Raw genomic sequence first — 27001 nt, 5'->3', positions numbered from 1 at the left:
TGTGTCCAGATGTGTCCAGATGTGCCCAGGGATCTGGATGGGAGCTTCAAACTGCAGATGCCCTGTGGACGCTCAGTACACATTTCCTGAATGACCACAAAATGAAGCAGACAGCATCACCTGCCTTCTATGTGAGGCACCTGAAGCCCCATAAAGGTGAGGCAGGCCTGAGATCACCTGACTGGGCCTTGATGGGCATGGTTTAACACAGGTGTTCTGACTCCCAGCCCACAGGCCGGGCTCAATGCAGAAGAAACACAAAAGGAAGGCATAGTTAGAGCCCTAGGCAGCCACCAAACAGGGAGAGGGGACCTGAATGCTGAGAGGTGTGAGACCAAGGGAAGAAACTGAAGGGGAGGGGTGGGGGGGGGGGAGTCACATGAAGTGTACCAGCCATCTCTTGGCCCTGCATTTTACCTGCTTGAGGGCTGAAATAAGGGAGCACAGGAACCCTAGCAGCCAGGAGCTTAAACAGCAGTCCTTCAGGATGCTCAGCTGGCCACTTGCTAGGCTTGACCGGCCTTGGGGGTCTCTGACTGCTCTAGGACCTCGAGTCTAGGCTGTGCTTCCCAGCTGACGTTCCTGAGAAGGGACTGGCATGCACTGTGATCTAGACAAGCTGAAGGTGGCTCCTACTCTACAAGTCTCAAGTCCCAGCCCTGGGGGACCCTGGTTCGGATTTGCCGCACTTGAACAAACCATTCACTCACCCACTTGGTTCATCTCCTAAATGTCACAAAATCTGAACGTTTGACTCGATACCTACTAGTCGGAAGTGATTATCCCAGTTATGAAAGGAAATGGAAGTACACAGACCCACAAGACATAAACAGTCTGCCGGTGACGGGGTGTCTCCATCAAGCTACCTTCTTTAAGGGAACCGACTTCCTTCTATGTACCCTTGAAAGAGGATCCTTAGAAAATCAGCACAGTCGCTTACTTCTGGGCAGAACTTCCTCTGCCTCTTCCATTTGACAGTCTGCTTCCATTGTCCAGCCCCGGAGAACAGATGTGGGGAGGATTTGGACTCTATTCAGCACAGGACAGATACAGCAGGAATCGGTTCTGATACCCTAGTTCTTGGTTGCTTCTCACTCTCCGTGATGAAGTAAAAGTCTGTCCTGTCTCTATGCAATGTATCAACCTCTTTAAGCCAGCCACAAGCTCCCTGACTCTCACTCTCAGGATTGGCAGCCTTCTCTCTCCGTACTCACCAGGACCGTCCTAGTGCTCACAGAACACAGGACGCTACAGCCTTCCTTAAACAGAGAGATACAGCGGATGATTTCCGCGCCACGAAGGCGCTGGCCGATGCTTCGGCGTGCCTAGTGGATCGCCGGGTCTGCCTTTCTCCAGCCTTGCTGGCCTGGGTGGCTCTGGAAGCGCTGGCTTTGAAATGGAATTTTGGCTGGAAGGGGTTGGGCCACACCGGCACAGACTGGATGCGGGTGGTCACAGAGCAATCCCCCAACACCTCATCTCTCCTCCTCCCAATTCTGGCATTCCGCCAGCGCCGCCAGACCGGCCCTTCCCTGCGCCCACAAGAGAGGAGCAGGGAAGAGCGGCGCCCCAGGCCGGCCTCCCTGGCTAGTGGCCGCGCGAACTGGCCCCCAGCGCCCGGGTCCCGTCGGGACGCGCGCATCCCTAACGAGCTGCGGAGGCCCACAAAGCCGAAGCCCGGGCCCCGCGCCCAAGCCGGGCGAGCACAGAGCGGGGCGGGGCGGGCCGCGCGGGCCGGGGGTGTCGGATGTCACCCCCCGCGTACACCTCGGCCGGGAGGCGGGGAAGCGAACCACTGAGATGAGGAGACCTCCTCGGTCCTAGAGCGGTGCAGGAAGTGTCCCAGGGGAGGGAGCCGGAGGGCTCCGGCCTTTCCTTTCCGCGGCGGCCCGGCCTGCGCGGCCCGCCAACCGGGACGCTGCTCAGCGGTGAGTATACCGTGGTCTGTTCCCCATGTCCTGCTGCCTGAACCCGGATCCTGCTCCCCACTTCCCGCGCTCTGATCCCCAGCCCCGCGCCCTGGGTCCTGTTCCCTGTTCTCCACTTCCCGCGCCCTGGCCCTGAGCCTTGCTCCCAGCGCTGCGTCCTCATCGGTGCCCTCGGGGATGAAGCAATACGATTGTGTTTCAGGCGGCTCCCTTCGCTCCCAAGCCCAGCTGATGCTCCCTAGATGATCCCGAGACAGGGTTGGCCTGGCCAGGAACGGAATCTGGCCCATGCAGAGGAGCCGCCTCGGGGGAGACACCAGGGAGACCGGGCTGGAAGGTGAGAACCTGCTACCCTGCAGTCCCGGGCTTCGAGGTGAAGAGCCAGCAAACCTGGAAGAGTGTAAGCGACAGAAACCCCATAGTTCTCCTGGCCTAAAACACCCTCCGCATTCCTTTCCTCCGATCCTGCTCCTTCGGTAACTGCTTTGGGCAAGCCCCGCCCCTGGGGGAGCCCTCCCCTCACTAACGGTAGTTCATTCATAAAGCTTCCGCTGCCGAGGCTCCTGCGCGCCAGGTGCCAGGGTGACAAAGAGGCAGACGCCTGTCTGGCCCCGGGGTTCTCCGAGCAGTCCCCCCCGCGGAGCCGAGTGCTGAGGGTGGGACGCCGGGGTACCCCACCATGGGGTTAGGCCTGAGCCATTCAGGGCCCAGCAGGTGGGAGATAGTGGGCGGAGGAAGCTGGGAAGAGAGCGGGCGGGGCCCAGATGGGGTTCTTAATGCCGGAGAAAGATGTGAGAGTAGTCGCGGTTCACAGCCTGTTGCTTTCGGAGTTTCGCTCCGGCTGTCTGTCGGTCTTGACTTCGGAAATCAAAGGGATACAGGAAACTTGGGGTTCCAGGTGGTGTTCGGTTGCTTGGTGGCTTTTCTGGTGTCGCTTGTCTTCCGGCAGAGTGGTGCTGCCCGGCTAGGAATCTCTTCCAGGTGAGGGTGTGAAGGGTCAGTGGCCCTGCCTGGGGTTCCCAGAGTCCTGAGAGCAGAGCCCTGTGTGTCTCCGTTTGACTTTTCTCCTCGTGCTCGGAAGCATGGGTCGGAGAACACAGGTCAAGCGGAGTGACCATGCTCTGCTCTGTCCCTGGTGTGTTTGCTCTGTTGCGTACGTGATGTCCAGGGGGGTATAGAGAACCCGAGCCCCACCACGTGTGTGTGGCTGTGTGTGTGTGTGTGTGTGTGTGTGTGTGTGTGTGTGTGTGTGTGTGGCAGTCGGTGGCGCCAAGAGTTCCTGCGAGCGGAAGGTCACGAGAGACCTTCCCTCATGACCAGGAAGGTCTGTGAAATAAATCAATGTGTACCACTGCCTTGAGCATGATTTGGAAAGAGCAAGGGATAGGAACCGATGAGATTCAAGTAGTTTCTTTCTTTTTTTTAATCACATTTTTGATACTAAAATGTAATTACATCATTTTTCTCCTTCCCTTTCCTCCAGCCCATCCCATGTCCCCTCCCCCTCAAAATCTTGGCCTCTTTTTCTCTAGTTGTGACATTGTTTTACACACACACTTTAATCACACACCCCCATGCCTAGCAAGTAACTTTTTAGAATTTTTTTATTTTTAAGATTTTATTTTTCAAATTATGTGTACACCTGAGTAGACATCTGTGTATAGGTGTATGCGCTTGAGCGCAGTGCCCATGGGGGTCAGAAGGAGGTGGTAGAGACCCTGGAGTTGGTGGAATTCAAGGGCTTTGTGAACAACTTGCCTGGGGTGGATGATGGGGACAGTAGTGTGCACTCTTAACCACTAAGTTGTCTCTCCAGCCCCCAGACACCAATGGCCTTTAAATATAGGAGAAAGATTATAGCTCCATGTTGTAAGGCTTGTGTAAGTTTGGTGTAAGGCTTGTCATAAAGCGCTGATATTTGGGGGAGGGGAGCAGTTCTGGTGCACTAACCTAGGACCTTGCATCTCTGCCACTGAGCTGCACCCCTAGGCCTAGGGACGGGGTTGTTTAAATAGTGTTCTTTCTCTCCGGTAAACTTCTGCGGCTGTCTCTGAGTTCCTCCTCTGCCTGGAAGTTTTTGCCCCCGCCGACACACAGAGTGCAGGCTCTGTTGGGCCCCTGTCCACCCATCTGTCCTTGGCAGAGTGGCGGTGCCCCCTCGATGGTCTTGGATGACTCATCCTTCGCTTTTTTTTTTCCCCTTTCAGATCAGTTTGTGAAGATCTCAAGAACAGCGACAGTGACTTTGGCTTCAGAGCTTCAAGATTGCGGCCTGCTGGGGCTATATCCTCCAAGAGGACCTGTCCACAAAGGTATCACAGGTCCTGGTTTCACGTGTCTGCATGTGGCCTTGTTTGCTCCTGGGATGCTGGAATTGCCAGTGTCCTGTTGAAATGCCACCACTTTTCTCCCCAGATTTCCTGTCTCCACTGCCACCAGTTAGGGGAATCTACATGGAATGATGCTGGTGGGAAGGGCCATCTTTCTTTCTGTCCCCATGTGTAAGGACCAGCCACACCAACCTTTCATACATTTCCCAGGGATTCCTCAAAGGGCTGGTCTCCCGTGGGCTCTGTCTACCACCTCCACCCCCCAGAAACAACCACAGAAGACCAGAGCATTGAAGCCAGCGATTTCTGTTTGGAAATAGGGTCGTCTTCTGCCGCTGACCCCCATCAAATCCCATCATGCCCACAGCCCTGTGCCCACGAGTCTTGGCTCCAAAGGAAAGTGAGGAGCCCAGGAAAATGCGGAGTCCTCCTGGAGAGAACCCCAGCCCTCAGGGTGAGCCTCCCAGCCCAGAGTCCTCTCGACGCCTCTTCCGCCGGTTCCGCTACCAGGAGGCCGCAGGCCCTCGGGAGGCCCTGCAGCGCCTCTGGGAGCTGTGCCGGGGCTGGCTGCGGCTTGAGAGGCACACGAAGGAGCAGATCCTGGAGCTGCTGGTGCTGGAGCAGTTCCTGGCCATCCTGCCATGGGAGATCCAGAGCTGGGTGCGTGCCCAGGAGCCGGAGAGCGGAGAGCAGGCTGTGGCTGCTGTAGAGGCTCTGGAACGGGAGCCAGGGAGACCCTGGCAGTGGGTGAGCACCGGGCATCTGGGAGAGGGGAGCCCTGCTGACCTTGTGAGACCCCTGAGCTCAAGAGGAGAAATTCTGTCTAGATGCAGTATTTGGCTTCCTAAGAAAGCAAACATTAGTCTCTGAAGTCCAAGTTGAGATGATGGTTACCTGTCGTGCGTGGCCAGCAGGACCAGAAAGGGAGAGGGGCCTGTGCAGAGCTGTGCAGAGCCAGCAGGAAGGGCCCTGTCGCACTCCTGTCCACCTGGCCCTGACCTGCTCTCTCCGGGGTTACAGCTCAAGCACTGTGAGGACCCTGTGGTGATTGAAGATGGCGATGGGCCTGGGCCTCAGGACCTGGAACAGGAGCGAATGTCAGCAGAGTCCCAGAGCAACCCTGATGCCCAGCCTGTGGCCCTAGCACAGGGCCTCGGGCTCCTAAGCAGACCACCAGGCCAGCCCACTGAGGACCCAAGTATGTAGCCTGTCGCGTGAGTTGGGGAGCTGAGTTACCGTCTGTGTGCTCTGGTGTGGACTGTGGCGATGGCTTCTTTACATTCGGTTTTCTCTTGTCTCCTCTGAACTTTGCAGAGCAGCTGACCCAGAGTCTCTTCCTGGGATTGAGTCCTCCCAGAGGGAAGGCCTCTGAGCACATGGTGTGATGTTGTATGGTCCTCTTTCTTTGAGAGTGTTCTCAGTAGAGACATAGAGTCACTGTAGGACCGGGACCTGTGGCCTCATCTGAGCATGGCTCTAGCTTCCATCCTCTGAAAACCACATTGTCTTGCCTGGGTTACCCTGCAGCTGTAAGAAAATCTAAGATCCCCCGGGAGAGAACTGTGGCCTCTCCTGCAGATGGCCTCAGTGCCTTGTGGCAGGATTTTGGTATCTATTCAAAGCATCCAAAAGCTATATAGAGGGGGGAGTGTCACACACAAAGCCAGAGCCACCATTCCCTTGAGCTACAGTAGGTGACCTCTTGGTTCCTTGAGGTTTGCTCTCAAGGTGACAGTTCCCCAAAGCCCCTCAAGGCCTAGGGACCGTGTGTCCCTCTTGTATAACATTGGCATAGTGGCCTGGTGGTGCACACCTTTAATCCCAGCACTTAGGAGGAGTCAGGTGGATCTCTGTGAGTTGGAGACCAGCGTGGTCTACAGAGCGAGTTGCAGTCCAGTTAGAGGTGCGGGTGAGACCCTGTCTCTGTTTTCTGAGATCTAGCTGTGTCGCCCAGTCTAGCCGGAAACTCAATCCTCCCACCTTAACCTCCTAAGTTCTAGCTCCGTTCACAGCATTTTTATATAACTCAGACATATTCTGTGTGCTTTCATTTGTTTCTCGTTTCTTGATAATGCCTTCTACACTGTAAATGCTAAAGGACAAGAAAAACGTATGCACGCACCATTCATTCTCTTTGTCCGACTGGTGGTCGAGTTGGGCTAATGACCCTGGAAAGTTGGAGCACCTTGAAGTTTCATACGTGTTTGGGTGGCCTTGCCCTGTTACTCTGATTACAATGGGGAAAGTGCATTCTTGTGATTTTCAGCCATTGTTCCTGACATTGAATCTTTTGAGTGAGCAGGAGGTACAGCTCTGGGAGGGCATCTGTCTAGCATGGGTAAGCCCCCCGGTTCACTCTCCGGGACCTCACCCAAACTAAAAGCAAAGGTTGTTCTCTGTTTTTTTTTTTTTCCTTCTCTCCTTCCTCCTCTCATTCCTTTCTCTTTGTTTTTCCGATTCCCTTTCTTGGGTTGGCCTCAAATTCATGACTCTCCTGCCTCAGCCTCCTGAGTGTCACGATTACAGGCCTGCTTGATCACACTTGGCAATAATAGTCTTTGTTTAAAGAAAAATGTGCATGTGTGTGTCATATATATATATAGTGTATGTGTATATGTGTGTGTGTGTGTGTATATATGTATGTGTATATATGTATGTATGTGTGTGTATATATATATACACACATACACTATATATATAATTTTTCTGCCTGTAGACATTTACTGACTTCTGCACAAATCAGAACTCTTGGGTTTCTCTTGGCTCAAAGTGAAGGCTGGTGTATTGATTTGGTGGGGCTGCCACTGGATCTACACACTGGACCACTTACCTAACAGCAGTTTATTCTCTCACAGCAGGCCTGAACTGAAGGACGGGTCAGCCATGGCTTCTTGCTTTAGCGGATAGACAGCCACTTCTTGCTGTCACCTCCCGTCTGTGTAACTAACTGTCTTCTGACTGCCCCCTCTTTAGTGATACCAGTTATGTTGGAATTGGGCCCATGCACATACGTGACCTCATTTTAGCTTAATTGATTCTTTGGAGAGCCTTTCTCCATATACAGTCACATTCTGAGGTGTCTAGGTTAGGATTTGAGCATGTAAATTTCCAGGGGACATAGTTTAAATATATCTGGAAATAGAAGGAAAGAACCATTTCCCCAAATCAACAGCACTATGCAAGCTGGTGAGCAGTCCTAGGGGAGGAATGCCCAGGGAGAGGCCTGCTGTGAAGAATCTTCTAGATCCCAGTTGTCTGAGATAACATAACATCCACTCTGGCTTTGGGTTGCTTACTTGAGCAATACTCGGTGCAGGATTTCCTGATGCACAGCATTTGGGAAAACATTAAATACTAGGATTTGCTGGAGATACATATTGTAATTGTGAAGCTCTTCCCCCAAAGCTAGGCTTTGTTTGAGTAAAATAAGACAGCGATCCATCCATGATAGGTGGTGGGCATTGCAGAATTAAAACTTCCTCCAGATACCACAGAGAACTCTAGAACTTGCTTGGAAATAATACACTGTGTATTCTGTTTATTGAGACCACATCTCATTAGCCTGGAACTCACTGTATAACTCAAGTTGGCCTCAGAGTTTGGATGTTTGTACCTCAGCCTATAAAATGCTGGCCTTGTAGCACCACCGTACCGTACTACATTTTTAAATTCTATATATGAGCAAAATTGGGCCGTGCTTGTCATCCTGTGCCTGGTTTATTTCTCGTAGGATATGCATTCCAGGTTCACCATGTTGCACCAGTGATAGACAGGGTTTCTCTGTGTAGCCCTGGCTATCCTGGAACTCACTCTGTAGACCAGGCTGGCCTCAAACTCAGAGATCTGCCTGCCTCTGCCTCCCAAGTGCTGGGATTAAAAGCATGCGCCACCACCACCTGGCTGTTTTTCTTTTCCTTTTTTTTTTTTTTTTTACACATTAGATGTGTGGATTTTTTTTTTTTTTATTTATTCTTCTGTCATACAATACATCCCGACCACAATTTCCCCTTCCTTCCCTCCACCCAGCCCCTCCCTCTCATCCACTGCTCTTCCATTTTCCTTCATAAAAGAGCAGGTCTTCCAGCTATATCAACCAAACATGGCATAGCAGGATGTGATAAGACTAGGTACATCCCCTCATGTCAAGGCTGGATGAGGCACCCCAGTAGGAGGAAAAGGGTCCCGAGAACAGGCAAAAGACTAAGGCTGTGCTAATTCCCATTTTCAGTAATGACACAGTGGTTCTCTTTCTGCATCCTCACTAACTTGGATAACAGTTTTCTTGTGGAGCTTTGCAGGTGTCAGGCTTACAAATGTATATGGTCCCACATGGGTCCTCACCCTCAAAGAACCATAGTGCCACAATTTTAGCCTTCCCTTGGGTTTTTTTAAATATGCATCCATGTCAGTGCACACATGCTATGGCATACATGTGATGGCCAGGGGACAGCTGGGTCTTTATAATGTAGGTGCCTGGGATTGAACTCAAGTCATTGTGTTAGCAGCAAGCACCCTTACTCACTGAGCCATCTCACTGGCCCTGTGTTGTTTATTTTTTGAGACATGGTTTCTTCTTTTTTTTTTTTTTTTTTTTTTTTTTTTTTTTCCGAGACAGGGTTTCTCTGTGTAGCTTTGCGCCTTTCCTGGAACTCGCTTTGGAGACCAGGCTGGCCTCGAACTCACAGAGATCCACCTACCTCTGCCTCCCAAGTGCTGGGATTAAAGGCGTGCGGCTGCCGCCGCCGCCACCACCACCACCACCACCACCACCACCACCCAGCGAGACATGGTTTCTTAATAGTTGAGGCTGGCTGATTCTCCTGCCTCCACCTTCCAAATGCTGGGATTACGGCATGTAATACTGTACCTGGCTCTTGGGCGTATTTTAGATGATGAAACAGGTCCCTGAATCAAGGAAAGTTGAATAGCTAATTGATCAGGCCATCCTAAACCCAGGTACTCCCTGTGCTAGCCCCCATTGTCTACTTGAAAAGACTACGAGAACCCTTGTGGTTTGCAAAGGGGGGTTTATGCGGAGCACCAGGAATGCTCGCTGCCGTTGTTCCCTCTCTGCTTTTCTTTGTACAATCTGCAGCACAGAGTCCGGGAGGTGTTGGGGCCTAGGCCTGGCTCCCTTTGGGACATCTTTTCCATCTCTTCCAGTTCCGCAAGATGTTTTCCTTGTTCAGGAGCCGAGTATCAGGGACGCCCAGCCGGTGACCACCTGCCAGCTGCCCCCGGTGAGTGATTTCCGAAAAAAGCTTATCTCTGAGCCGCCCCACAGGACAGTTCTGTAGACAGTTCTGCTTGCTCAAGGACCAAGGTGAGCAGGACTGGGCTTTAAGATGCCCATTGCTTCTGCTTTTCCTGCAGCTCAAAGGGCTGCTTGCCAGGCCACCCCAGGAAACTGCAGGTGTGCATATAGAGCCCCTGGAGTAGACATCTCTCCTTTTCTAAATTCCTCCAGTGAAGAGGAGAGAAAGCTGCCCTTTACTTCACAAGGAGAGTATTTTAATGAGGTGATCTTCCAAATAGTAGCTACATTTCTGGAAGAACCCGGAGCAGTTGCAGCACCATCATGTGACCTGTGACCACGTCTTGATCACATGGGGCGGCAAGACTTGGTGTCCTGTCTGTGTCCTGGGTCACGTTTGCTTGCTTCAGTGTTGGGGGAGGGCCTGGTGTTCGGAGAGGGTGGAGCCGGGATCTGGTCTCACAGGTGGAGTGCATTTCTCTCCAGCCCGGTTTCTTCATTTACTGAGGTGCTCAGCAGACCTTAGCTTTTCCCTTCTCACTGCCCTTTCTACTGCCTTGTGGGACACTACGGTGTGACCTTCCCCCAGGGAGTCCTCCACGGGGCATAGGGCTGCACCAGCAGAAGACTGTTGAGAACTAAGGACATGCAGAGTTGACAGCCCCCCTCCAAAATGCTTAGGGCCCTTAAGTTTGGGGCAGATGTTGAAATATTTGCATTCATAAAATGAAAACTTGGGCTGGGGTGGTGGTGGTGGCTTTGTATCCCAGCACTCTGGGAGGCAGGCGTATCTCTGAGTTCAAGGTCAGCCTGGTCTACAAAGTGAGTTCCAAGACAGCCAGAGCTATTACACAGAGAAACCCTGTCTTGGAAAACAAAACAAAATGAGAACTTGGAATAAGACCCAAGTTTATGCATGTAATTCATTTGTTTCATATACATCTTATACATAAACTGAAGGTCATTTTATGCTTTTTTTTTTTTTTTTTTAAAGAGTTTTAATTACATCTTTTTGTCTGTGCCTGCCATCAGTCATGAGTGTGAGGTAGCTGGGCTGGGAGTCCCATCCAAAGCCCCAGCTTGTGTCTTCCTCTTCTTTCTGTAGCATCACTTTCTGTGCCATGGCCTCAGTGTTTGGTACCCTAGGTTCTGAGTTAAAAGGGAGAGTTTTGGGGATGGTCATGAGGTCATAAACTCATAGTCCTCAAGGATGAAGTTGGTGCTTTCACAAAAAAGGCCCCAGATAGGGCTGGGGAGATTGCTTAGTTGGTAAAGTTATCTTGCTAGCATGAAGACCTCAACTCAATCTCCGAACCCACATAAAAAAGCCAGGTGCAGTAGTAGTACACACTTCATCTCAGTACCAGGGAGGCCAAAACAGGTGGATCCCTGGGCTCCCATAGTCTACTTAGTGTTAAGTTTCAACGCCCCCCGCCCAACAAATGCTGAGGGCCTATTCAACATGTCTAAGCTGGACCTACCCCCCTGGTTCTCCCAGCATCCCTCAGTTCCTACCTGTTAGAGGGTATGGATAGCAGCATACCTGCCCTCTACCCTGAACTCTCCAGCCCAGGGCCTGGGCTGCCCTTCCCCAGAGGCTCTTCCCTATATAATCCACACATTTGGTTTGTCCCTTTTGGATCTTTGGCCTCCTAGCTGCTGCCCCTGGTTCCCCTCTCTCCCTTCTTCCTTCCCTACCCCACATGGCCCAGCTCAGTCTGGTCATGTCCACTCTGGACTCTCCCAGATGTGTCTGCCTCTGGCTATCCCACATAGCTACAATAAACTTTCCTCCACCATACCTCGGAACAGTCACGTACTTTCCTTTTTATTTCTTCTTTTCATTCACTTGGTGAATTCCAGGCCAGGGTGAGGCCCTTATCTATCAACAACAATGACAACCAAAAACTATAAAGGTAGATGGGAATAACAACTGAGGTTACCTTTGGTCTCTGTTAACACCCACACTTATGCAAATGTATGTGCATGTACATGTATACACAGATAGCCCTCAGAGACTTGCCTTGTCCCTTCTGTCTCAGAAGGACGCAGTGAAAGGCCCTGACAGTCAAGAAGTGGAGCTGCAGTTAAGGGAAACTGACTGTTCTTCCAGAGGCCCTGGATTTGATTCCCTGCACCCACATGGCAGCTCACAGCCATCTGTAACTCCAGTTCCCTGGTATCAGCGCCCTCTTCTGCCTTCTTAGGCACCAGGTGCTCAAGTGGTACACAGACAGGCCAAGTTCTCACATGCATAAAACAAACTGAAAGGTTTTTTAATGTTTTAAAAGAACAAGGAACTGCCCAGATGGGAACCGAAGATGGAGGACTGTGACACATTCCTGAAAGTGTCCTTAGGACCTGAGGCTAAGGAACTCCTTCTTGAGATTTTGAGAGAGGGAAACAGGTGGTTCATACTGAGCCTTCACTGCTGGTAGACTACAGGGACAGGACAGACACTCTCAATGGGAAGGACACTAGTCCATGAAGACAAAGGTCTTGTTTTTTCCTCTTTTTTTTTTTTTTTTTCTTTTCTGAGGCAGATTCTTACACTGTAGGCCAGGCTAGCCCGGCACTCAGGACCATCTTTCTGCCTCAGGCTCCCAAGTGCTAGCAGGATTATAGATGTGAAGGTATGGTGCTGCCCTGTCTGGCTCTTAACCCTTGCTACTACCCGGCTGGTTGTTTCCAAAAGCAGAATGCTGTGACCTTGATAGAACTTGAGCAGAGGAAAGCAACGTGGATAGATTGTTTTCTTCTTTGCTGGTTTAGCCTGAAACTGAGTTAAAAATGGTTCAGTCCCTTCTCTCCATTCTCTGGCCTGTGGCTCAGAACACCTCAGAATTTTTTTCTACCATTTCCTCTTTTTTATTTGTTTATTTTTAGGTGTATTTTGTATGTATGCATGTGTACCATGGGGGTGCTAGGAATCAAATTCGGGTCCTCTGTAAAAACAACTGTTTTTATCTGAAGAACCATCTTTCCAGACCTCCCCGACCCTTTCCACTGGACTCTTTCAGAGAAAGCCTCCCAGATGACTACCATATTTTCCTGGGCTCTAAGCAATCTGTATTCAGTCTCATCCTCTTTGGGGAAGGCTTTTTCCTAGGAAGTCATATTCTATAGGGAAGAGTGGTTGGTAGAGGAGATCTGTGACGTATCCTTTAGCCTAGTTACCACAAGTGGTAGGAGAGAGGAAGGTGGGCAGAGAATATCTAGTCACCATGAGGCCTGTTCTGTATTTTTAGAAGTGGCTTCTTTTGGAAAGGCGTAGGAAGGTAGTTCAATTTTTTTAAGCAAGCATATGCCTGGAATTTGGTCTACCAAATGGGAGAGAGAAACTGTTCAGCATTTAGAGATTATGACAGTCAAAGGACCTGCAGTATAGATCTGCTAAGCCAGCCTAGAATAGTTTGGTTTTTCTGAACAGTGAAAATATTTAGTAATTAACTTAAAAAAATACTAACAGACTAAGTGTGAGTAAGTCCATGAGACCTGGGGGAGCTGCTTAGTTTCTTGTCTAATATTTCCCACATGGGAATTTGTTGCCCACACAGCAAGATACTCAACCAGTGCACCTCCTTACTCTGTTAATGTATACACCACAAGGCAATTTGGTTGTCTAGCCACTGGGTTTTTTTTGTTTGTTTGTTTGTTTTCTTAGGGTTTCTCTGTATAGTCCTAGTTGTCCTGGAACCCACTCTGTAGACCAGGCTGGCCTTGAACTCACAGAGATCCGCCTGCTTTTGCCTCCTAAGTGCTGGGATTGAAGGCCTGTGCCGCTACCCAGTTGCTACTGGCTTTTTAATGGTCTATTGAAGAGGCCACCCTTGCAACAAGCAGGAAGGTTTCTGACCCATGTTGACATGAGAAGTAGCACATCATCATTGCAAAAGGGCTCTTCCAGAGGAGCTCAAGCCAGCCTCCTGTTCCTGGTAAATACTTGAAAGATTTTGGCCAAATCAAGTCCCCACAGAAAATGAATTGCTTGGTTTCCTCTGAGCCAGGTATGGATACAGGTGCACTGTCTGTTGTGATCCATCCTGGATTGTCTCAGGACCCATGGGTGGCAGTCTTCTCCCCACACCACAGATTTGTCTTGTTTTGTATGACTTGGTGATTAAGCTGCGGGTCACATTGCAGCATCCAGTCTGTCTGGACTCCCTTCTTAGACAGTCTGTTGAGGAATTTTGTTTTCAGTTCAGCGTCTGCCTGTTTGGTCATACTGTGGTAGGTTTTGGGGGTTAGTAAGAGCGTAGTATGAGCACTTGGCATGGGTTGACTAGATCTACTGATGGGCTAGGCAGAAGATGTGAGGTTGGAGCCTGCATCTCTTGGTTTTGACTGGTGGTCCTGAGGAGGAGGAGGAGGAGGAGGAAGAGGAGGAGGTACTGCGGACAGCTGCTGTGAGAGCTTTTCGGGTGGGTGGCAGACCTAACATTTTCTGGAGATGGTGAGATTCTGATTGAGCAACCAACTTTCTGTATCTTGGCAAAAGGAATGAGATAATAACTGTCCATCAAAACCTTAGCAACCCAGCATGGTAGCATACCCCATTAATCCAAGTGCTTGGGAGGCTAAGGCAGGCGAATTAGCTCTACACAGTGAGACTTGTCCCAAACAACAAGAAACAAAACAAAAAAGCCTAGAGAGATGCTTCAGTGGTTAGTACTGGCTGCTCTTAGGGGACCTACATGGCAGCTGACAACTGTCTGTTAACACCAGTCCCAGGGACCTGATGCCCTCTTCTGGCCATTACAGGCACTGCATGCATATGGTGCATAGACGTGCAAGCAGACCACCCTTCAACATAAAATAAATCTTTTAAAGTTTTTTACTAGCCAGGTGGTGGTGACACACACTTTTAATCCAGCACTTGGGAGGCAGAGCCAGGAGGATCTCTGTGAGTTCGAGGCTAGCCTGGGCTACAAAGTGAGTTTCAGGAAAGACACCAAAGCTACACAGAGAAACCCTGTCTCAAAAAACTGCCCCCACAAAAAAATTTTTTTAATTAAACCTTTTGTTATTTTTAGTGGCTTAAAATAACAGTCTAGCCGGGCGGTGGTGGCGCACGCCTTTAATCCCAGCACTCGGGAGGCAGAGCCAGGTGGATCTCTGTGAGTTCGAGGCCAGCCTGGGCTACCAAGTGAGCTCCAGGAAAGGCGCAAAGCTACGCAGAGAAACCCTGTCTCGAAAAACCAAAAAAAAAAAAAAATAATAATAACAGTCTAAAACCCAAGGACACTAACTGGCTTTATATAGCATAATCAAAATTACAATCAAAATAAAAAAATAATCTCGTGCCGGGCGGTGGTGGTGCACACCTTTAATCCCAGCACTCGGGAGGCAGAAGCAGGTGGATCTCTGTGAGTTCGAGGCCAGCCTGGTCTACAGAGCTAGTCCAGGACAGGCTCCAAAGCTACAGAGAAACCCTGTCTTGAAAAACCAAAAAAAAAAAAAAAAAATCTCAAGATCAAAATTAGCATAGTAACTATAGAGTAAGCAAAGGGGGTCCAGCATGAGGGGCTGGAGAGATAGCTCAGAGGTTAAGAGCACTTGTCACTCTTTCAGAAGACCTAGGTCCAGTTCCTAGCATCCATGTGGCAACTCACAACTGTCTGTAACCAGCTCCAGGGGATCCAATGGCCTCTTGACCTCTGAGGGCACCAAGCATTCTCATGGTACAGATAGACACAGACAGGCAAAACAGTCATACACAAAAAAATAGATTTAAAAGAAAAAAGAATCAGCAGCTCAAGACTCACCCCGACCTTGGGCAAAAGTGTCATTCTCAGGCTAGCGCTCATTTCCCTGTCAGAAAGAAGCTCGGAGCTAGTGCCGACATCCCAGGGACCTTGTCAGGTCGGCTGCAGATGTCCTCCCCAAGCGTGTGAAGCCTCCTCTCCAGGAGGTTGTAAGCAGTTTCTTCCAAGAGCCGTTTGTTCCCTGTAAATGAAACCACCAACCTGGACTTTCAGGTAGAAGGTCACTCCTTGTTACAACATAAAAGATGGTTTTCCCTTAACAGCCTTAATGAGTTCTTGGCAATGCCCAAGGCTTCCCTTCTCAGTAGCTAAAGAGCCTCCGGCCCCAGAGGAGGATGCTCAAATATCTGTGTTTCCCAAAGGGGTGGATCTGCAATTGCAGATAACTGAAGGTCAGGCTTTGGGCCAAGCAATGTTGGAAGTTCCCATAAATTTAGCTGAGTCTTAATTCCATTTGTCCTTTTTACCAACCCCAAGGGCTAGAGGTGGTAGGCATGGTGAAAATGTAATAATACTGAACCCTAGACAGCTTCTTTGTCACTTCCACCGTGTAAGGACCCTGGGTCTTCTCCCCTGGCCACCTCCTGCAAGACAGGGTTTTTCTGTATAATAACCCTGGCTGTCCTGGAACTCACTCCGTAGACCAGGCTGGCTTCGAACTCACCAAGATCCACTTGCCTCTGTCTCCTGAGTGCTGGGATTAAAAACCTGTGCCGCCACTGTCCAGCAAAGAGCCTCGGTCTTTAAACAAAAAAACAAAACAAAACAAAAAAAGAACCAGTAGGCTGTTGCCAGAGGCGCGTCTGCTATGCCTCGGTCTTGGTTTCTGGCCTCTGAAGTCATCAGCCATAAATGCCTCGTGTCACATGTCACCTGACCCTGGCATCTGGTCATCACAGCTGATAAACCCAAGGGCCCTGCTCCTCCCCAGCTGACAGCCCTGCTCTGTGCTTTCAGAGCCGAGTTTCTCCATTTAAGGACATGATCTTATGCTTCTCAGAAGAAGACTGGTCCCTTCTGGACCCGGCGCAGACTGGTTTCTATGGAGAATTCATCATTGGGGAGGACTACGGGGTCTCCATGCCGCCAAGTAAGACCTAGCTCTTCATGCAGCCAAGTATATGGAAGGTGGGTGGGGGCCTCAGTCCGAGTGAAAGACACCACCTGTGTGGCTGAATCTGTCCTCTTTACCTCTTACCTTGACAGGAAGCTATCTGTACAGGACCACAGGGAGCTTGTGGGTGACCTGGCTGTCCTAACATGTAGATTCGGCTCTTAGGCTCTGTCCCACAAACCAAACACGACATTATTTCAGTGTTTCCTCAGCTTCCAACCATTCTCGCTTCAGTTGCCCTTTCACGTGTATTCAGTAGGCCTCAGAGGGACGGTCCTCAGCCCTGGCCTGCTCTGTCGTATGCTGCCTTTCACCCTTGCCCAGTTCTATAGCCCCAGTGGTCTGTGTCAGATCTCAGTGGCTCTCTCTCCTCAGTCTCTTGGGCTGGACAGGGGTTACCTCACTGGGCCTGCCCTGGTCACCTGTAACAGCAGGTCACTATTGAAGGTATCCTACCTCTTTGTGAACAGATGACCTTGCAGCTCAGCCAGCTCAGCCCTCACCTGAAGAGGAGAACGGGTCACGGGTTACCGAGATGACAGACCTCCAGGGTAAAGACGCACCCCAGATCTCCTGCTTAGGTGAGTGACAATCCTGAGGCAACAAGGTAGAAAACTGTTGCAGCCAGAGCATCCCCGGGATTCCTCCACAGCTCCCGCACCCCCCCCCACTCCCCCTCACCACCACCACCCCCACCACCACCCCCCCACCCCCCCACCCCCCCGGCATTCTGTTTCTTGCCTTGCCTCTGACTTCTTTTGGTTTTTTGAGACAGGGTTTCTCTGTGTAACTTTGCGCCTTTCCTGGAACTCGCTCTGTAGCCCAGGCTAGCCTTGAACTCACAGAGTTCCTCTGCCTCTGCTGCCCGAGTGCTGGGATTACAGGCGTGCGCCACCACTGCCTGGTGCCTCTGACTTCTTGTAGAGAGTGGGAAGTCTGGATTTTGCTGTCCATTGAGACTGTGTGTTCCTCAACCAGGGCTAGTCGAGAAGGGAAATGTCTTCTGCTGTCCATAGTAGCCTTGTGTTTGTAGTAAGGCTCTCTCCAGAAAAGTGGTCAGATGCTCATGGCTGAGGACTGGGCACAAAGCACAACTTCTTTAGACACTGCTTGCCTGTGCCCTGCTCCCACACACAGATTCTGGGAGAATTCCATGGGAGAGATGGGCTAAGATTCATCTGCACCACATGTCTGTGTGCCCAGAGTGTGTGCGTGCCTGCCTGTGTGTGTGTGTGTGTGTGTGTGTGTGTGTGTGTGTGTGTGTGTGTGTCCTGCGCTATGAAGGGAAGAAGCCTTTAATAGAATCAGCAGCAACACTGGACCTCCATGCCCACAGGGCCTTCCCATCTCTGCCTCATAGGATGACCGCAGTCTATTTGTGGCGGTCTGTGGCCTAAAGGTCTGTACAGGGCCTATCATGGAAGGGGGCAGTGACCTTAGGGTCAATCAAGCTCTTGTCTATGGCCAGAGAGCTAAATGGGCAGAACTAGAACCTACATTATTCTGTCTGGCTTCAGAACCTAAGTTCATGGTGTTTGCTAATTTGCCTTCGGGTTCATTCACCCAGCGGAATGACCCCTTCATGCCAGGCCCCAGGAAGGAGCAGCACCTGCAGATCATAGCCTGCCTCTTCCTTACTTGTTTCTGGGTAGTGATACCAGTATATGATAAATGCTTTCTCCATTTTCTTTGGAAAGACCTTCCTAGTCTCCAGCCGTTCCAAGAAGAAGGAAGGAAATGGGAGGAACTGCAGGTGCCAGAGCTCCAGTCCTGCCAGCAGGGGGCGCTCACTCAAAGTCCTAGTCCAGGTGAGGAGCCTGGGTGTGGTGTGTGACCCTGTGGTGCATGGTATGAATGTGGGGGAGAGGAGATGATGGGCATGTGTGTGTTGACTTAGGACAGTAGGAGTTAAGCTGTTCCTGCTGACTGCTGCTGTGGGGTTATCGGCCTCTCGTTCTGGTTTGGTCCTGCTGTTTCCCCATCCCACAGTGGCTGCCTTTCCTGGGTGGGTTGTCGAGGGCTAATGTAGCACTGCTCTCTATGTGGTGAGTGTGTTTTTATGGGATGGTGGATGGCCAGAATTCCAAGATGATCTTGTTGGAAAGAGCGGATTCTAGAATGCAGAAGCCACTGCAGCCCTCTCAGTAGAGTCTTGTCATAGTAAACGGAACCCTGCAGAGGCAGACTACAGCATCCTGTCCTTGGACAGCACATGCAGGCGCTGCTGAACACCCCATGTCACAGTGGCTTCCTACAGTTGTCTAGAGTCCCTTTTTTTTACTTGTGACGATTTTGAAGGGAGGGCTAGTGTGTCCATCTCAAACAATGCAGGGCACTCAGAAATTAGTGCTAGGCTTCCCCTCGTGTAGCCAGAAGGAGACCTCGCTCTGCCAGTACTTCTGTCTTTTTCTTTTTCTCTCTTTTTTTTTTTTAATATTTATTTATTTATTATGTATACAATGTTCTGCCTGCGGGCCAGAAAAGGGCACCAGATCTCATTATTGATGGTTGTGAACCACCATGTGGGTGCTGAGAATTGAACTCAGGACCTCTGGAAGAACAGCCAGTGCTCTTAACCTCTGAGCCATCCCTCCAGCCCTTGTCTTTTTCTTTTCTGCATTTTTTTCATTCATATGTATTCAACTCTTAAAAATGTTTTCTGCCCTTTAATCCCAGCACTCAGGAGGCAGAGGCAGGCAGATCTCCGAGTTCACAAGGCCAGCCTGGTCTACAGAGCAAGTTCCAAAACAGCTAAGGGTATACAGAGAAATTCTGTCTCAAAAACAAAAACCTGTTTTCTTTTGCTAATGACACAATAGGCCTTAGTCTTAGAGTCTCTTGCTACAATAAAACACCATGACCATCAACAACTTGGAGAGGAAAGGGTTTATTGCAGCTTTCAGCTCTTAGGTCACACTCTATCATTGAGGGAAGTCGGGGCAGGAATCGGGAGGCAGAAACTGAAACAGGCTATAGAGGAGTGCTGCCCACTGGCTTGCTCCCATGACCTGCCCAGTCTGCTTTCTTATACAACTCAGAACTGAATGCTAGCGTTAATACCCCCCACGGTGGGCTGAGTCCTCCCAAATGAGCCATCAATCAAGAAGACGCCCCACAGCCTTTCCCACAGGCCAGTCTGTGGAGGTGTTTTCTAAATTAAGAGTCCCTCTCCCACATGACTCTAGCTTGTGTCAAAGTGACATAAAATTAACCAAACAACCCTTGTCAACTTGATATACAAAACACATCACTATTAAGTCATAAACTTTCCTTTCTTGTTTGTCCCCAAGATCTTGTATTTTCAAGATGTGATTTCTCTGTGTAACAGCCCTGGCTGTCCTGGAACTGTTTCTGTAGACCAGGCAGGCCTTGAACTCAGAGACCCACCTGCCTCTGCCTGAGTGCTAGGTAAAGGCATGAGCCACTATGTTCAGGTCAAAACATTCCAACTTTTAAAAGTTCTACAGTCTTAAAATTTAAACACTTTAAAAGTTCAGTCTTTTTGCCAGGACAATCCCAGAACTTGGGAGGCAGAGGCAGGCTGATCTCTGAGTTCAAGTCCAGCCTGGTCTACAGAGTGAGTTTCAGGACAGCCAGGGCTATATAGTGAGATCCTATCTCAAAAACTAAAACAAACAAAAATGTTCAGTCGTCTTAAAATGTCCAAAGTCTCACCAGGCAGTGGTGGTGTACTCCTTTAATTCCAGCCAGAGCTACACAGAGAAACTTTCTTGAAATACCCCCCTCCCAAAAAAGATTCAAAGTCTCTACAATTACAAAGTCTCTTAACTGTGGGCTCTCGTAAAATAAAAATAAGTTACATCCTTTCTTAGTGCAAGACAGAAAAGCCAGGGCACATTCAAATGAAAACCAAAGTCCAGCACTGTAAAACTCAGTGTTAGATGTCTAGGACTTGGGATCGTTGGGACCTAGGCAGCTCTACTCTCCAGCTCTGCTCTCCATAGCCAACACACAGCTTGTCTCTTGGGCTCCAAGGCACACCCTTTCTTAATATGCTGACAACTGATTGAGGTGACTGCCCACAATACAGATGTATCACACCAGCACACAGATATCACACACACAGACCAACCACACTATTATGTGGAAACTGAGTCCAGAATCGTAGGAAGCAAAATTTTGTATAAGTATGGTCTAAGCAAAAGATATATTCACTCCTAGGGAGAGTAGCCTAGGCAGCAGGAAGAAAGAAAGCAGTGTCTCCAACAGTTTCCTTAGAAATCCCTTGAGCTAAATATCCATGTTATCACTTAGCTCTGCTTGTCACAGAACACCTAGCACACAGTTTAGCCAAGTTCTTCTGCCACTTTGCAAGAATCACCTTTCCCTTACACTTCAGTACCTTGTTCTGGCTTCATCTGAGACACATCCCTGTTTCTACCAGCCACCTCTTCACATCTGCCAATAACATGCACCTTAACACTCTCCCGGTCTATCCATTTCCCAGTTCTGAAGCAGCTTCCACATTTTGAAATGTTTCTCACAACTGTCCCCATACATTTGGTACCAAAAGCTGTGAGACTGAGACTGTCAAAGTAGCTTACCACAGATGGAGCTTTTTCCCCCCTTTGCTGTGTGTGGATGTGCTGATAGAGGCCAGAAGAGAACATCAGTTCCTCTGGAAATGAGTTACAGATTGTTGTGAGCAGCCATGTTGGTGCTGGGAATTGAACCCAGGTCCTCTGGAAGAGCAGCCAGTGTTTAACCACAGAGCCATCTCTCTGGCCTCACACTGACCATACTTTAACCACATAAAAGTCTCTCTCGGTTCCCGAGGCCACTAGTGCAGGGTCAAGGTCTTACTAGAGTGGGCTTCCTCCCAGCTCTGCACCACCCCACCCCTCCCTGCTACCTCTTCACTGTGACCCACATGACCTTCTCTCTGCCTCAGGATTCCTTTCGGTGGAAACACCAGTTGTGTTGAGGCCTTACCTCTGTCTTTTCCTATTTAAAAGCCAGCTGTGGGGTAGAGTTTCCTATGTGTTTTGCTCACATTTTTTCCTGTCACCCTCTAGCTCCTGCTGGTCCCTTCCTTGTTGCAAGTAGCTCCCTTTCTGCTTGAGGTATTGAGTATTGAAGGTGAAGCCTTGTGTGTGCTAGGCAAGTTCATATACTGAGTTAGCCAGGTTAGCCTTGAACTCATTCTGTAACCCTGGTGATTCTTAAACTTTCAATCCTCCTGCCTCAGCCTCCTGTGCAGCTGCAGCTGGCATTACAGGATGTCCCATCAGGCTGGCTTATTTTTCTTTCTTAAAAGATTTATTTTTACTTTGTGTGTGTGTGTGTGTGTGTGTGTGTGTGTGTGTGTGTGTGTGTGTATACATTCATGTGGGTACTAGTGGAGCCCAGAAGAGGGCATCAGAGTCATTGGAGCTGGAGTTCCGGATTGTAAGCCACCTGACCTTGGTGCTTGGAACCAAATCAGGTTCTCTGGAGTAGCAGCAAGCCACCTCTCCAGCCTTTTTTAAACTACTAGGTTCTACATAGATGTCAACTTGCCTGTTGAGAAACTGTCTCCAAATACAGTGGCATTCTACCATCCTGGAGGTTACTTCAGCATTTGAACACTACATTTGGAAGGCACAGTCGGTTCATGGCTTATGCTTCCTACTGTCATAATTTCATCTCCTAGTGAATAAGGAGAGACCTTTGTCATCCACTGTAGCACTGCGTTAGCTGAAAGCCAGCGGTGATTAATAGAAGAAAGTTGTCATTAACAAGAGCTCAGTAGGGGGCTGGGGATTTAGCTCAGTGGTAGAGTACTTGTAAGTACAGGCAAGGCCCTGAGTTTGGTCCTCAGCTCTGGGGGAAAAAACAAAACAAAACAGACCCCCCCCCCAAAAAAAAAAAAAACAGCTCAGTAGCACTTTCTACCTGTCCAGTCTAAGGTGTAGAAAGTCTTTCTCAGCTTGAGTTGTCCCACCAGCAACCTGGACATCAGAGCAGCTGTGGTCCTTTCAGTCATGTAGATATGGCTGCACGGGCTTAGAAAAGCCTCCTGGCTAGAATGAGACCTCTCAGCTGGGAAACCCAGAGGAGAGATGAGCGTTGAAGCTCATCTAGCTGCTAGCTCCGTCAGGCAGACTTAGGTTGGGAAACAGTGAGTGTTGTAGAATATCATTTTAAGATGTGTTACATTTGTTTATGCTGTGGAACATTTGTTTAATGGTGTAAAAATGTCTTGCATTCTTTTATGTTGCATTTGTTTAACACTGTGAAGCTGTGTTACTGTGCCTGTCTAAAACACCTGGTGGTTGAGTTGAACATCCAATAGCGAGGCAGGAGAAAGGCTAGGCGGGGCTGGCAGGCAGAGAATAGATAGAAGGAGAAAAATGGGAGGAAGAAGAAAGAGCAAGAGAACAAGGAGATGAGGATGCTAGGGGCCAGCCACCCAGCTGCACAGCAAGCCGTGGAGTAAAAAGTAATGTAAGATATACAGAAATAGAGAAAGGTAAAAAGCCCAGAGGCAAAAGATAGACGAGATAATTTAAGAAACTGGCTAGAAACGAGCCAAGATGAGGCCTGGCAAATAATTAAGAATAAGCCTCTATGTGTGGTTTACTTGGAAACTGGGTGGCAGGCCCCCCAAAAGAGCAAAGAGTAAAACAACATGAGGGTCAAGTCCTGCTACCACGCTGCTTCCTCAGGCTTGTCCCCGAGGCTGGGACAGTGTGCAACAGAAGTACCACAGCACTTGTTAGAGTCTAGGAACAGAGGGGGCTGTGCACACCATGACTCTAACATGGTCCCTGAACCTCCAGGGTCCTTGGCACGGTGCCTAGTTCAGTCATATAAATGGCGTGTCAAAGGTTTACACAGATAAGTGCCAGATCTTAGAATTTGAAGTCCCAGTGGCTCATGAAGGCCGGAAAGAAAGATAGAGTTGCCGCACCAGCAGCCCGTGCATGGTAGCCAGACCCTCAGCAGTTACTGAGGAACATTGTAACCCCAGTCTCTGGACCCCCGCTTAAGCCTTTCTGAGTAGGGTTCCCAAGGGCTGGGGCAGGAAGTAGTCTGGACTGTTCCACTGACCATACTGGTTTCCTGTAACAGGAGGTGACCCACCGCCCCTAAAGAGCAGCCTGGACCAGGAGGTGACCATTGAGATCGTGCTGTCCAGTTCTGGGGATGAGGACTCCCAACACAGCCCATATTGCACAGAGGAGCTGAGGAGCCCTACAGAAAAGCCCCACAGTCTCCCGACCCACCGGGGCAGCACTGAGGTTGGGGGTGAGGTGCAGACCTCACAAAAGTCTTACATGTGTCCGAGCTGTGGGAAGAGCTTCCGCTGGAGGGTCAACTTCATCCGGCACATGCGCAGCCGCAGGGAGCAGAAGCCACACAAGTGCGCAGTGTGTGGGGAGTTATTCAGTGACAGCGAGGACCTGGACGGACACCTGGAGACCCATGAGGTCCAGAAGCCCTACAGGTGCACTATCTGCGGGAAGAGCTTCCGCCTCAACTCACACCTGCTCTCCCACCGACGCATCATCCACTTGCAGCCAGACAGGCAGCAGCCGGTGAAGAAGAGTGAGGAGGACGCGTCGGAAACGGAGGGTACGGGTGCCCAGGCCCTGATGGAGAAGAGCAAGGCCAAGCTGGGCTTCCGGTGCGGGAACTGTGGAAAGAGCTTCCAGCGACATGACCATCTGGTGAGACACCGTAGCCACTGTCACCTGAAGAGCGAGGGCCATCCCCTCCAGTGTCGGTACTGTGTCAAAACTTTCCGGCAGAATTATGATCTTCTCCGCCACGAGCGCATACACATGAAGCGTCGCTCCAAGCAGGCTCTGAACTCATACTGAGCAGGGTGTGGCCCCGTGAGCTAGTCCCTGCCCGAGCACAAAGCCCGAACCACCTGCCCTTTGCTCTCAGGTAGTGTTCAACTTCTGGTGCCGTGCCTCTTCCTCCCCAGATAAAGTAGCCACCTGAGCAGTCTTTCTGCTGTGCCAAACCCAGGGAGGCGAGGCAACTCCAGCCTCCAGAGCTGCATCTTAGAGACCTCCAGCCGTTTGCTCCAGCCCTCAAAGGGGCTGGGCTGCCCCAATCCAATGGCTTCTAGGGGTGGGGTGTGTATAGTGGGGAGCTGTCCTTAGAAGTCAGCCTGAGATGATTGTGTACAGGAGAGCATCCCACAGATCCACAGATGGCCAGGAGGGCCTTTAGGATCCATTGGGGATTGTCATGAGGCCTGATTAAGCCAGGTCACTGACCATATGGGGATCAGGAGCTCACATTTTAAAAGTGTGTGCACCTATCCCAACAGGTCTGTTTTCCCCCAAAAACATAAATCATAAATGTGTGATGGAAACTGCCTGTCACCACTCAGATTCCTCCCCTTTCTGTCTGGAATTGAGAGTTCAGCCCCTGAAGTCTCTGCTGGGCAAGCCAAACCCTGGGACAGAAGCTTCTGTGAAGCCATGTCCTTCAAGGATGTTGACTCCAAGGCAGTTTGTTTAGTTTCCTAGCATGGTTCTAACTAGTACTAAATAGGCTCTTCTAACAGCACAAGGCTGAGGTCTGGTGTCAGCTGGATTGGTTCTTTCTGAGGCTAGAAGGAGAGAGTCACCCTGGGTCTGATGGTCACTAACACTTGTCTGTAGCCCTGGGCTTGTACAAACGTCTCTCCATTTTGCCTTCATCTCCAATGTGTCGGGTCTCCAAACTTACCTTTTGTACAAGGATCCCAGTTTTGGGGTTGGGGCTCACCCTGTCTGCCGCAGCAGAACCCCACCTACATCTGGAGCAGCCATTTCCAAATAAAGTCCCATCTTGAGGTCCTAGGAGTAAGGACTTCAACACTGGGGTTTGAGTGGACATAGGCAAACTCCAGATAATTCCGTGGTGCTGTTATTCCTGCCTCAGATGAACCAGTTGGAGCTTGAGGTAGCTTGCTTGCCATCTTTGAATGCTGGGTTTGATCCCAGTTGTCTGCTCTCAGAGCTGCTGGTATCTACAAGGAAGAATCTTCATCCATGGCCTTTAAGTTCAGAGCCTGGCAATTCTGGGATTGGCCGCTGGCAGGAGACCTCAAGGCATCAAAAATGTGGTCTTACTGGCTAGGTTCAGCTGTGAGGGTGCTGGCCTTAGTGTGACTATGACTGGACTTGAGAGCTGCAGCCAGGCTGGTTCTGAAGGCTGGACCAGCTCTCAGCTGTGAGGAAACCTGGGAAAATGAATTCAAGGCCTCTGGTGCTCTCTCCTGATTTTCACATCAAAAAGCCTCTAACCTAGACCCAATCAAAGAATTATGAGGCTTTCTTTTTCTGCTCAGTACATCACCCAGAAATAGTAAATGCAATAAAACCATTTGGTCACATCTTAAACAAGAAATAAACTGTCAGAAGTCCTAGTTTCTAAATAGTTCTCTTCTATCCTTGTGTCGGGGAAAGGGAGAAGTTGGGTCTTATGGTCAAGGGAAGGGAGACTTCCACATGGAGGCCAGGGTCTTTGTATTCACCCTGTCTACCCCTGCACTCTTGCCTGAAGCTCACAGTTACCTGAAGGGGAAACGTGCTGTTCCCTTGTGTATATGACAGTCAGCTAAAAAATACAGGGGGCAGTAATGGAGATATCCCAAGTATACTGCAGATACTGCCAGGGAGCCCTCATTGCTGGTCCAGAGCCTTCCAGGGCATCACCGCAACTGGAAGGTCACTTTCACCTGTCTTAGAAGCCAGGGGATGCAGTTCAAATCCCAGTTTCCCCTCAGTGGTGAGTAGGAGTTACCTGTGAGGAACAGTGGCAGACCTCCTCCAAACATCCCGTCCTTACTGGACCGGATTGGTCTTTGTCTTCCTCTGGCTGCTGGTGTCTGTAGCCTTAGCTGAGAAGAGCCACTTACTCCTCCGGGTCTTCTCATAGTAGCCCATAGAAGGCTGCAGATGGAGACCCTACATCTGAGAAGCCGCCTTCCATGCTCCCCCAATTCCGTGGCTTCCCACAGTTGGTGCAGGTGCATAATAAAAACTCACTGAATTGAGATTTGTGTTCAACTTCACTAAAAATAGTGTGAAGCTGGTCGTGGCAACATAGGTTTGTGATCCCAGCAGTTCATGAATTGGAAGCAATCACCTACACAAACTGGGAAGACCATGTCTCGAACAAGTTTTTAAATGGTGGTGGATGTAGCTTGATGATAAAAAACAGTTTCCTGATGTGCTAGGCACGGACCTCAGTCCCCAGAAGCGTAGCCATAGTGGTGAGTGGTAGCCAGGTAAGTGGCGTTTAGGAGTCCTTAGGAGGAGGGAAGTCACTGTTTCTGGGGTTAGGGGAGGTGGATCCATTCCCTACCACACAGCAGAGGTTCTGCTCAGCCTCCATTGTCCTGCTCTTTATCTCCCCAACTCACCCTAGCCTGGAAAGAGGTGAGAACAATGGCCCAGAGGTCTCTCATTGTGGCACAGTGGGTGAGAAAGGTCTGCCCACATTTGTGGAGATCTGGGCCAAGTCACTTCTGCTCGATGGTCCCCCTCAGTCAAAAGCAGAACTGAGATCAGGCAGTAGGAGGATAATTTCTATCACCTTGCCAGTTCCATCAACGCCCAGACACTTATTCTCCACACCCCACCACCACCACCATTAAACCC

The 27001-nt window shown here is 50.0% G+C and overlaps 1 protein-coding gene across 18 annotated transcripts; it reads left to right on the top strand.

Annotated features, from left to right (window-relative positions):
• Window positions 1–1693: 1693 nt before the first annotated feature.
• Window positions 1694–25773, top strand: Znf496 (zinc finger protein 496). Of its 18 annotated transcripts, XM_076542431.1 has the most exons (11): window positions 1709–1928; window positions 2131–2265; window positions 4136–4240; window positions 4344–4429; window positions 4579–5005; window positions 5279–5456; window positions 9422–9498; window positions 16235–16367; window positions 16862–16972; window positions 18089–18199; window positions 23466–25773. In XM_076542431.1, the coding sequence occupies exons 5-11, from the start codon at window positions 4616–4618 to the stop codon at window positions 24215–24217; spliced, it is 1752 nt and encodes a 583-aa protein (XP_076398546.1). In that variant the 5' UTR covers window positions 1709–1928; window positions 2131–2265; window positions 4136–4240; window positions 4344–4429; window positions 4579–4615; the 3' UTR covers window positions 24218–25773. The 18 variants fall into 18 exon arrangements, with proteins under 18 accessions (XP_076398543.1, XP_076398544.1, XP_076398552.1 ...); XM_076542428.1 differs by lacking the exon at window positions 4344–4429 and having other exon boundaries at window positions 1694–1928; XM_076542429.1 differs by lacking the exon at window positions 4344–4429 and having other exon boundaries at window positions 1694–1928; window positions 2131–2328.
• The last annotated feature ends 1228 nt before the right edge of the window (window positions 25774–27001 follow it).

Source organism: Peromyscus maniculatus, chromosome 8 (genome assembly GCF_049852395.1).
Source record: "Peromyscus maniculatus bairdii isolate BWxNUB_F1_BW_parent chromosome 8, HU_Pman_BW_mat_3.1, whole genome shotgun sequence".
Lineage (NCBI taxonomy): Eukaryota > Metazoa > Chordata > Mammalia > Rodentia > Cricetidae > Peromyscus > Peromyscus maniculatus.
This window is presented reverse-complemented; position numbering and strand designations above follow the sequence as displayed.